The sequence below is a fragment of the Ptychodera flava genome, chromosome 7 (genome assembly GCF_041260155.1).
Source record: "Ptychodera flava strain L36383 chromosome 7, AS_Pfla_20210202, whole genome shotgun sequence".
NCBI classification, from domain to species: Eukaryota; Metazoa; Hemichordata; class Enteropneusta; family Ptychoderidae; genus Ptychodera; species Ptychodera flava.
The window spans coordinates 44,651,764-44,663,145 of record NC_091934.1 but is presented as its reverse complement, the minus strand read 5'-3'; the positions used below and the strand labels follow the sequence as shown (position 1 = coordinate 44,663,145).

The 11,382-nt window shown below is 36.3% G+C and overlaps 1 protein-coding gene across 2 annotated transcripts; it reads right to left on the bottom strand.

The window, feature by feature from the left end:
- Positions 1-617: 617 nt before the first annotated feature.
- On the bottom strand, positions 618-11,106 carry LOC139137652 (tumor necrosis factor receptor superfamily member 5-like). Of its 2 annotated transcripts, none has more exons than XM_070705853.1 (10): positions 9,802-9,871; positions 9,495-9,648; positions 8,185-8,457; positions 7,385-7,478; positions 7,080-7,171; positions 5,189-5,344; positions 4,387-4,510; positions 3,590-3,814; positions 3,241-3,309; positions 618-2,217 (listed from the first exon to the last, which is right to left on the bottom strand). In XM_070705853.1, exons 1-8 carry the CDS (start codon positions 9,853-9,855, stop codon positions 3,649-3,651), a joined length of 1,113 nt encoding a protein of 370 aa, XP_070561954.1. In that variant the 5' UTR covers positions 9,856-9,871; the 3' UTR covers positions 618-2,217; positions 3,241-3,309; positions 3,590-3,648. The 2 variants fall into 2 exon arrangements, with proteins under 2 accessions (XP_070561954.1, XP_070561955.1); XM_070705854.1 differs by lacking the exon at positions 9,802-9,871 and adding an exon at positions 10,898-11,106 and having other exon boundaries at positions 622-2,217.
- Positions 11,107-11,382: the final 276 nt, after the last annotated feature.

The window sequence follows — 11,382 nt, the reverse complement described above, 5'->3', positions numbered from 1 at the left end:
GATATTATCAAAGTTGTGTGCCCGAAGGGCACGCCAAAATTCAAATTAATGGGGTGCCCGGAGAGTGTGCCGAAAATTTTAAGTGAAAACTTAAAGTAACTGTCGGTGCATTATTTTTTAATTCATATCTGCTGGCATATTTTTTTTTGTTTTTTTTACCATTCTTGGCTGGATTTTTGAGAGGTAACTTCACGTCGGAATCTTTTTCAAACAAATCTCTCAAGCCACCCCAAGGATATCAAATGATCCACCCCTAAACACATGCAGAATTTTGGAGTTCAGTTTAGTGTAAGTATGATGTAAATGAATAAAAGTGTCGCTGAAACCATTTTCATTTACATCATACTTACACTAAACTGAACTCCAAAATTCTGATTGCAGTTTTTGTTGTTTTTTCTTTTAAGAGGGGGGGGGGGGGGGTCCAACGGAATTTTTATGCGAACAAAATCACAATAATCCCGGGTTCGAAAGTTCGCACAACCGCTTCTACATGGACCGATAGAATCCAACATACGTAAATATAACCCATTTTACCCTCTTAAAATCTCACAAGCGTACATATCAATTTGAAAGATATCTTTAATTCATGAAAAATTACAGGGCATGAACTTTATTTGTTTAATTTTACTAATGCCATCACGTGAAATAATCTATAGTGATAAAATAACAAGAAAAGGTATAATCGTTAAACATTTTTGAGATAACCATATATAGAAATCATGAAAAAGATCACGATAAAAGACATTCAAAGAATTATAGATAAATATAACGTCACGTAAATTTGTGAAGCAATGGCCATATATTAGATTATGAAAATGATGACACTTTGCATAAAATACAAAAAGTTCAAAAGTATGTACAGAAATTATCCAAAAATGAAAATGAGAGAATTCTGTGTAAAGGAAAAAGAAAACGCGCAATTACAACAAGGCCTACGATTAAAATAGAAAAAAAATCTTTATTTTCGTAAATTTGGTAGCCAGGGTTTGGACGGAGAAGAGGTAGCAAAGATTAATAATTCGAGGCTGACAGTAGGCACAGTATTATACGATAAATTCACGTGGAATATACGTCAGTGTGAAAAGAGGCGGCGTAGTTTGTAATACACTTGGGTACACTCGGGGAGTAAGTACGGTTCGATAAAGCTTATTGTGACCGTACAGTGATTACGGATTCAACAAAATTGACTGAATGATCAAATCTGTGAACTCAGAGGATCTCTTACTCTGAACTCTGTTGTAACCAATTTCCAGCAATTCTTATGCTACTTCAATGATTTTAGGGTATTTCACGGTTATTTCGCAATTTGCAGCTGTTGTTGACATGCAAATGAAGAGCCCGGCCCGGTGGTGTCACTGTCGGGAGAAATGGGCATGCTTTGATGTGGTTTAAAACTCTGATTCGAAATCCCGTTTTGGACCTATCCTGCGGTACGATTCCAGCTCCCCCTAAATAGGTTGGTTTGTTCTGGCTATTTAATCTGTTGTGTATGTTTTAAAATTTTATGAATTTGACGCTCCTGTTCCTAAGTTAACAGTTTCTTTCAGACTCTGATGTGTTAATTTATGTGAAAACAATATCATAATTCAGCATTGAACTGACCCTAGGTTACATCTCCCTCTCCTTGATTTTGTAAGTAAGGGGTCTTTTTGGGGTCGTATTTTCTCCCATATTTCTCAAAATGAGCGGTCTTTTTTGTTGAAAAATCCCAGATTAGGGGTATCTTTAAATTTTGTGGAACGAGCATGGATGCCCATGTTTTCTCAGAGTGACACCACCGGGATGAAGAGCAGTGATAAATTGACGTGGCTGAGTGCGCGCGACATCAGTATGAGAATGTGGTCTGAATGAAGAATAGGACGCCCTCAAGGGTAAAGCAGAAGTGTTGGTAGTATGAATCTTCCTGTTGGTTTGTTTATTTGACTTTGTTATTTTACCTGATGCCAAACATTACCATGCACGAAACTTTGTCATCACATACGAACTATCCATTTCACGACATATATGCACTGGCTATTGCTCTTGCATATATTGTGGAATGGTCAAAATATAATGGTACACCGTCACCTTGCTTAAGTAATACCCTTCTTTTGTTTTGATGTTATTGCAACGTTTGTGATTGGGGTTGTTCAGCTTGTCTGTGTACATGCCTATCTTTCAGCGGGTAATCAGATCCGGATGCAGGCATGCCATCATCACCAGTGCGGAGAATTCGTCCTGAAAGACAAGATATGTATATTTGGTCGTAAAATTTCATCAATATCATCAAGAGATAAAAATGTAAATGGATTGTAGACGCAAGAAAAATTGGAAGCCGTGGGTGGAATGTATCAAGATGGGAGGAGCTCTTATTTTTGCCTCCATAAGAATTCAAAGTCTTATGATCCATAGAAATACCATATCTTGGTACAGAAAAATACCCATGCTGTAAAAAAAGACGGTGGATGTACATAGGTGCTACGTCTTTCCACATGCTTCCAAGATGAAATCGACATTCTTGGACTGAGCGTTAAAATTAGATGACGGAAACGGTCGGGTATTTTATAATAAAAAATCCCGATTTTGATCTTTGTTCCATGATCAGTCAGAAAAAGCGAGATGATATTGGAGAATACTGACGGATTCCGATAACTCAATCACTAAGTATCTTTGTAGCCGTCCTTGATTAGCAATCCTTGAAAATTCATGAATAATTATTCAAACAATTAACGTCGAAAGCACGCTCACATCACTTTAGATTTGTATATAAAAGACACACATCCACGACAAGTTACCACATATATATACTGTCTATGATTTAATCTTCGCCAGAAAGTTTTTGATTTTAGTTTTATGCAAACAATATTACATCATACTTTTAATGATGGGTAGGTGTGTTCTAATTAGCTGGAATAAAACACAATTATGGAACTGACTGCCAAAGGCAACCGGCAACAATCACAACGATAAAAAATTATAAGATTTAACGTTTCCAAAAATCCGAGCGTCTATCGCTTTAGCATTATGTCATGTTTTTGCGCTTTAGCGTATGGAGTTAACGAATTTTATTTTCTATGGATCACAATCATGGAAATGAAATCGAGAAAATAAAAGGTTCTCGACTGGAATGTTATGTTTCCCATGTCATGTTACAGACATCGTTAATGGTGACGCCTTAGATTCTAGTTTACATGCTCATAATAGGTCTGTAAACAAAGACATATTTAAAAAAAGCACAATGATTGCTCACAACATACTTACCAAGGTCGGCCTGCGTCGTCCTACTTGGATGACTACCAGCTTCTGAGAGTCCGAATAATGAACTTGAATCTGCAATAGAGCAAACTTCAAAGTTATGTTACTGTTATTAAAGTTCCTCAAAATATCTTATTGAACGCACTGATCATTTCAAATTGGTCATTGACAGTGCTATGGCATAGAAAAATGAGTAATCAGTCATATAGATTCTCAACATTCGTGTAGGCAGAGTTGTATTTCAGTTATTCAAATACAATTCACAAGTACGGTGCTTTAGAATTGTAATGCGCAGCCAAAAGTAGTAATCTGTAAGTTAGTACTAGATTGCCGGTATAAGGAAAAAAGCATTTACCTTGAAATGGATCGTGAGGAAAGCCTGACTGGTCACGTCGAAGTGTTGTGTCAGAAGATTCATTGAGACTGTTCCATTGAGTGGGTCTTGGCATGTTTAATACATCCGAACTGAACTGGCTTGCTGGATGTCGGATATCCCGATTCGTACCAGTCGGTTCCTTCGCTGGTCCTGGCGTGACCGAATTTCCGTGACAGCTTCGAGAGGGGTTCCATCGGAGGATAACTACAACAAACAGGGATATGACAAAGGCTAGTTTCTTCTATTCACATCAGTTCAATTTGTTCCATATTATTTCTGTCTTCTCTCTGATCCGAATATGTACATCATGAGCTTTATTCAAGCATTACAAAAGAAACACGATTGGAACTAATTTGGGATAATTTAATTTTCATATTTTGCAAATTTCTCAAAAGTTTAAGGTGCCATATAGCTGAATGTTGCAATATCGTAAATTACTCATAAAAAACAAGTGTGAAATATAAAAAGAAAAGCAGATGAGATAACATTTGTAGATTTATTCGACATTACTTCACCATCCAATTATCCCAAATTAGTTCCAATCGTGTTAAAAGTATCAAGGTCGACACCAGTCATTGATTGAGCCGTGATTGGGGGCTCTTCCGGTGATGCTTAAAACAACAACAAACAACAACAACAACAACACAAATAACAACAGCACAAACACTACCATCATCATCATCATCATCATCATCATCATCATCATCATCATCAACATCATCATCATCGTTATTATTCACTGATAATATAAAAGTATTGTGGCTTAAATTACTTACGTTGACGCTTCAGCACCCACTGGTAAATAATCTGTTCCTGCAATACTGGCGTCACTTCGAGGGCAAGTATACAGTTCAGAGTCTGAAGTCTCCTGAGTTAATTTCGAATGCTGCTGTGTGTTTCCTGAGTACAGATAGAACCATCGGCATGAAAATGTGAAAACTGCCTCTACGCCACGTGCGATATATCGCAGATACACATTCTTCATTGGCACTCAGTACAAAGGTTTCAAACAAATATCACCGATACTGTAGTCAACAATGAATTCGATCTTCATAGTTCAAAGTTGCAAATAAATATTGTAAAAACATAAAAATAGTACCTGTGGTAGTTTTAAAGGTATACTGTCACCTGTTCAAATTTTGCCACAGTTACCATGGAAAGAGAAAATCTAACCAATCACAGATTTTAAGCGGGTGGCCACTTTTTAAAAACAGCGCCCTCACATGGGCATTTTGAATACCAATATGGGTATATTTAGATTACAGGTTACTGTATACCTTTAAGAGCTTTGATGATTATGTTTATCGTAAGCGGAATTTAAATATATCGCCGCCCACTAGCAACGCTGTCATCCTAAGAATTTTCGTGAAACCTTGTCTTCTCCGCTAGCAGCCATGTTTAATTCACTGGGTGCGCAATATCTCTACATAAATCATCTCGCATTGCGATTAGCGAGGAAAAATAGCAGTCATTATCGTTTTGATATGCGTATGTATTCTCATCTAAAATTGCTGATTTCGTTTTTATGTATTATTTCTGGAGAGGGTCTGTGCTTCAAATGTACAAAGCAGAACCTACCGGAGGAGCCAGATGATCGCCAACGAACAAATGCAATGACAATAGTCACAGTAATGATGACAGCCAAGATGCAGACAACCAGCACCAATGTTGTCATTGTTAATTTGCTTGAATCATGAGTCTTCAGAGGGAGTACTGAGCTGGATGACGGGATTTCTAAAAATAGATAGATTACATTACCAATAATATATCATGCTAATAATATCAGAAGATGAACTTGACAAAATAATCGAGTGTACCAGTAACAGTAAACAATAGCATAAAATGATCTATTTAACCATTGAAATGATAAGATGAGATTTAACCATTAAAATGATAGGATGAGGGATAATTCGATGTAAAATATATCAATATGTCAAACCATTTTTTGTCTACAAGCCTCTAGCACCAGCATATGTCATTATAGTGAAACTGACAAAGCTTATAATTTTTGGGTATCTCCCTCCTCAAGAATAAAATGACAATATTTCAATGATTTGGGAGCCAAGACCACAATATGAGGTGATTCCAACGATCAGAAATGATAACGAAATATACAGGCCTAAAACACTTCATAATTATATGAAGTGTTTTGATACGTCTTTTCGTCAGTAAGAAAATGTTTATAATTAAGCCAACTTATTGCATAACGACATTAAATGTACAAATATCGCTTTACTGCAATAAAGTGATTTCTATAATCAATATTGGTTAGAAGTTTGTTTCAAATTAGAAAAACGAATATAATAATCTATCTCGTAAAATTATTGTCTGATTCGCTATATTGTTCAAGTATCGTTAGATTGTCTGATTTATTTTACACACTGTACGCAGCATCCACAAACACCATAGAATGAGAAGTATTGGCAGAGACTTGAGAAATATTACCTAATGTCGGAGGCAATGAAACATATTTTGACTGCAAATTGTCATGGTTGGTGTAGGGGCTGGAAAACACAATGAATGTCACATATGTTCCGTGTTTATGGAACTTTCCTGAGACAAAATAGAATAATTTGAACTTAAGGAAAATTAACTGACATTTATTTATTTATTTATTTATTTATTTATTTATTTATTTATTTTAATGAACTGTACAAGTATAAATGCTTTCAATGTAAATGGTACGAGGAAAAGACAAGTCAATGTATAGGAAATTACTTGATCTCATGAGTTTAAATTTGTGACCAAACTTCCACCATTGGATGGAAGTCTCCAAAGACAGTCACACGACTTGATGAGAAAGGGGAGTTAAAACACCATCCCATATTATTCATTTATATTCTTTTCATTAAAATATGTAATTATTAACTTTCGCGCTGTAAAATGAATGTTCATAAGTATTCTGAAATCTTGTAAGTAAAATATATATACTTCAGAACAATATCATCCTTAAATTATGACAACAACTTTACAAAATAAACTGGTGGATCACCACTTTGAAGCATTTCACAAAAAGGTATGCTTTTATACAAACGTACAGAGTACATAATGAACACAAGAGCATTATGTTCTTATACTGTAAAATACAGTTACTTAAAGAAGCAGCCGCAACTTTTCATAATTAAGAAACCATTGGAAAACTTCCCGTTCTGACCATTACTATGATAACGTTAAATCATATGCATATTTAAAGTCAAAGTTTACATGTGACTTAGGTTAGTTTTAAGTACTTCACGGTACAGAAATTAAAACGTACCACGATAAGATTTGGTTGTAGCCATTTTGATTTTGGCAGGGGAGCATGACGGGAAGTGGGAACTCGGCGGATCTGATAAGGAAAGAAGCTTTATTTTTAGGTTCTCCCGCTCTATCCAGAGGTGTTTGTGAACGCCAATAAAATCTAAGATAAGGAAAGGGTAAGGCGGGATTTTTTTTGGCGGAGATAAGACTTAAGTACACAAACACATACCTGGGGATGGCGTCGTTAATGTCGGTGACTGACAGATCGCATCTGATACAGATGTCCCATTCTTCAACGTCAACAAGCCTTGACTTTCACAACTGAAAACATAACGATACACAAAGACAAAGTTTATGCTGATACCCGGTTCCCGTTGATTCAAATGAGGGCAAACATTTCTTGATATTCCTAATGAATTTGACAATCGCATAAGAATGATCAAAAGATCAAAATTTGTAATTCCAGAATCGCCAGGAGTTATAGCGAAAAGAGATCACAAGTTTTCCACTGCATTCGACAAATATAAATCTTACTTTGTGTGTTCCAGACATTTTGGTGTTTTATCAAACTCATTCGCAAATGTTCCCCTTGGACAGACGTGGCAGACGATGTCACTGGTCGAGTTACCTTCAGGAAGCGAAAATATACACCAATTTTAGATAGTCAAGCATAGCAGGTGCAGAGTGGATGAGGGTGTATTTGAATTTGTGCGCTGAGTAAAATGTATCTGACCGCACCTATTACTCTACTTATTTAACAATGTGTATCTTTACATGTATACATGTACAATAGATTTCATTACAGCATGCATATTTTAAAATATTGTCAGCACAAACTGTGTTGATAACCAAGACATTGAAGCGTTTTATCATTGATTTGAAAAACATACTACAGGCACTGGTCTCAGAAAAGCACGTGTTAGTTACAAAAACATAGAAGAGGCTCTAATCATAGCACTTGAACACCGTACATTAAAACAGTAATTTGATTAAAGGCAAAGTGTGTGATTAAATGAGACACAATGTGCATCTGTTTAGCCATCACTGTTCATCTCTTTTTAAAAGTATGAAGTTATTTCTTCATACACTAGAATAGATATTTATGCTGCACTCTTGAATCCGTTATAAAATATTATGAAAAAAAACAAAACACAAAACAAAACAAACTCAAGGCGTTCCAAAAATTGCATTAGAACTATTTCATATTTATGACACCATAAATCTAGAATTTTGCCTTGATGGCGAATATACATTGAGTGTCGCAGATTCACTGTAGCTCAACCTAACCCTCTCACTATAAAGGAGTTAACAAGTAAAATGCACCAACTGGTTACCTGGTATCAAAACACCGTTTCCCCTGGGACATTCTGTCCACTGCTTGCAAATTCTACTCTTTAGTTCGTAGAACCCAGGCTGACACTCACACACGTAATTTCTGATTCTGGAACCTGGAATTTTCACCACCATGTGTTTGGCGTAGTCACAACGAACAAGTGGCATACAACTTTCTCTTAGATTTGGAAGGTCTGTGTACGTTCCATAATGACATCGAATACACGTCGTGGTGTGCGGTTTGTCAATATCACACACTTTCTTCATGTAATCTCCTGCAAGGGTCAAGTTTAAGGAACCTTTTAAGATAATTCTGTACAAAGCAGATCTTACTTTTCGGCTGCGCACTTTTCAATGCTAATATGTTGTAAATAAAACCTAGTGTGATTCAGATTTCAAATATACCATATAACAAACCCTTTGAGTGCTGTACTTTTTCCCACCGAAATTTTACTGCCACAATTTGCTAATTCTTATGAATTTTTCTGAAATTATTTGATACTTTTGGACCAAATTGACATCACATTTCATTATGTACAGTTTGTTATCAAAATTTTGGCAAAAAATCTGAAAAAAACTGACTGGATTATATGTTCTTAAGGTGACAAAAATTGACTTTGGCGCTCAAAGGGTTAATGATTACAGTGTTCCAATGAAGGGTTGATTTGTATTGACCTTCGATAATAATGTCACTCTCAGGCAACCTTCTTTCAAATTGATAATTTTTATGTCTTTTTTTTCGATCTCGAGTCTTTTATTCAGGGCTTTGATAGTTTTATGCACACAAAAACGAGATTGGTATCCAAAAAGTCCTATTATTTTGATCTTGAAAGCACGAGTTACATAGAGCGCTTGAATTTGTTTTGAAGTATCAAAAGGCATTCTGTTGAAATATGTCTCAAACGCTCTACAGTCTCCTTATGGTGGAAAGCGATGCTGGCTGTAATCATAGACCCTAAAACGGGTTTATGCTGTAATGTTCAGTTTGCTGTGGTTGCTTTACTACACCATCAGAAGAGACTTCGACTCATTTTGTGATAATTGTTTTGTATTCGATCTTTATTAAGTTCAAAATCATGTAAAATCGTTGTAATTTATGCATAACTAATAAGTTTGGTACTGTTTTCTGTCAATTTTCACAATATATGCACTCTTGAATGGCCAGTTTTAGTGGTCCATGTATCCGTCATACACACATACTGGCTGGTACGCGCAGTTCCGACTACTCCCTCCCTTTAAACCGGGCTAAACCGGGCTGTGTGAAACTGACCCTACACATGACGGCATAAAGTATGCAAGTTTTGTTTCTTACCTTTTCGACAGGTATCACAGCATCGTTTTACACCATCAACAAACACCAAGCTCTGTCGGTACTCGTTTTCAGCGCCCGTGTGGCAAATTTCTCCCGGTAAATTGTCGTCCGATGAAAAGATTTGTATGACCATGCACACCATAATGTATGAGACCTATTACATTAACAACAGACATAAAGAACACACACTTGCCTGATTATGGCGCAAAGGCACTTGTGAAGTAAAAATATCGCCCAGAAAAGATCATCAAATTATAACTATTATAAATATACACGGTTTAACGTATTACACGAAAATGGAACATACTATAACCCACAATTGTAAACCAACGCATGATGTTTTGCCTTGCCTAGAGCCCATGTTTAACTGTACTGTCTTGTGGTGGCAGGTTTATAAATAGCTCTGACACCTTAGGTTCCATTACAAAGAAAGGGGTAAGGGTCGATGACATGGAGTCATTGTTCTTAGATTCCACTGAGAATTCACGATATACTCTCCATAGCGGAACGATACGTTTAGACAGAAAAAATCGGGAAAGAATTGGAAGGAGACATGCTACATGATACCCTTGAAAGTCAGAGGGCAATGTGTATAGTGGAGAGTGCCTACATATTAAGTTCTGTCAATAACGTGATATATGTACCGTGGACAAAACACGGTATCATAGCACTATCTCTGATTAAAATGCTTTATTCATACAGACCCAATGCCAGGATTTGCAGTTCAGTTCGATAGTCGCAATATCAGCACATACTCTTTGATAAAAAATTTGGGCTGTTAAACAATCACATACCCTTTGATTATACTAACATGAAGTTCAAAGTCAAATATGAGCCGTATGAAAGTTATGCCAATATGTAAGCCAAATCTTCACACAGAAACAGTCCCATGCATGCTTGTATACCAACATATAACCTAAAGGGGCAGCTCTCAATCGCTGATTCTAGTATTCGTAGTAGTTGACATTGACTACTTATGTGATTTTGGTCTATTGTTCTACTTTGAAAGTTATAAGTTAGTCAATTTGCTCAGAGATAAACTAATAATAATCAGCTCCTCTATAGTCACAGAATTTCAATTATGTATTCTTTACAAGTGTTTTTATACATACAAACAAGCGCACTTGCTGGATTTCAAATCAAAATGTTGTTGACGGAGGGTATCTTTACGTGTGTATAGAATGATTTAATATTTAATCTGTCTTTCAAGGTTATCCAAGTATAGGTATCACACCCTGTACGTTTCATAAATCCTTGCTATTTAAGTCATACAATACATGCTAGTAGGACTAAAATTATCACTATGATGCTAATTGGAACATTTATGTCAAGGAAGTTATGTACGATTATATTACACGGTCCTGATATGTTTTGACTTCCACTATAATGCATATTGTACCTACCTTCACTGAAGTTTTATACCCGGTAATAAAACCAGTCATTTGAGAACACAGGTGGAATAACGCTACCGTGACTCGAAAATTTCGTATCGATAGTTATATGTCAACACTTTGTTCCTTTCAAGAAAGCTCCGGTACAAGGAGGGGACTTGATCAGCTTGTAACTCCGTTTGGATAGTTCACGTCGACCTACTGGGTAGTCTATGCTATGGCGTAGGTCCCACCTGACGAGGTCGAATCGGATAAGAGGTCATGGCCCAATTAAGTCATGTGACTTACCCAATTTTAGTTTCGCAAATTTTCAGGAAACATGATATTCACTGGTAGGATGGATTTAAAATATAGGAAATATCAGAATGAGGGGTATAAAAACTTGTAGAAAAATACAAAAGACATCTGAACTACGACCTTTATCCTAGCAGTACGACCTTAGGGTCATAACGCTACCGGACAATCGTTATCAAAAGTAAAGGCGTGATAGGTATGGT

Coding starts and splice junctions, on each gene's coding strand:
- LOC139137652 (XM_070705853.1), bottom strand. CDS start 9,855: ATGGGCTCTAGGCAAGGCAAAACATCATGCGTTGGTTTACAATTGTGG. Junction 9,649..9,801: donor GTTTACAATTGTGGGTTATA/GTATGTTCCATT, acceptor TTAATGTAATAG/GTCTCATACATTATGGTGTG. Junction 5,345..7,079: donor ATTAACGACGCCATCCCCAG/GTATGTGTTTGT, acceptor ATCTATTTTTAG/AAATCCCGTCATCCAGCTCA.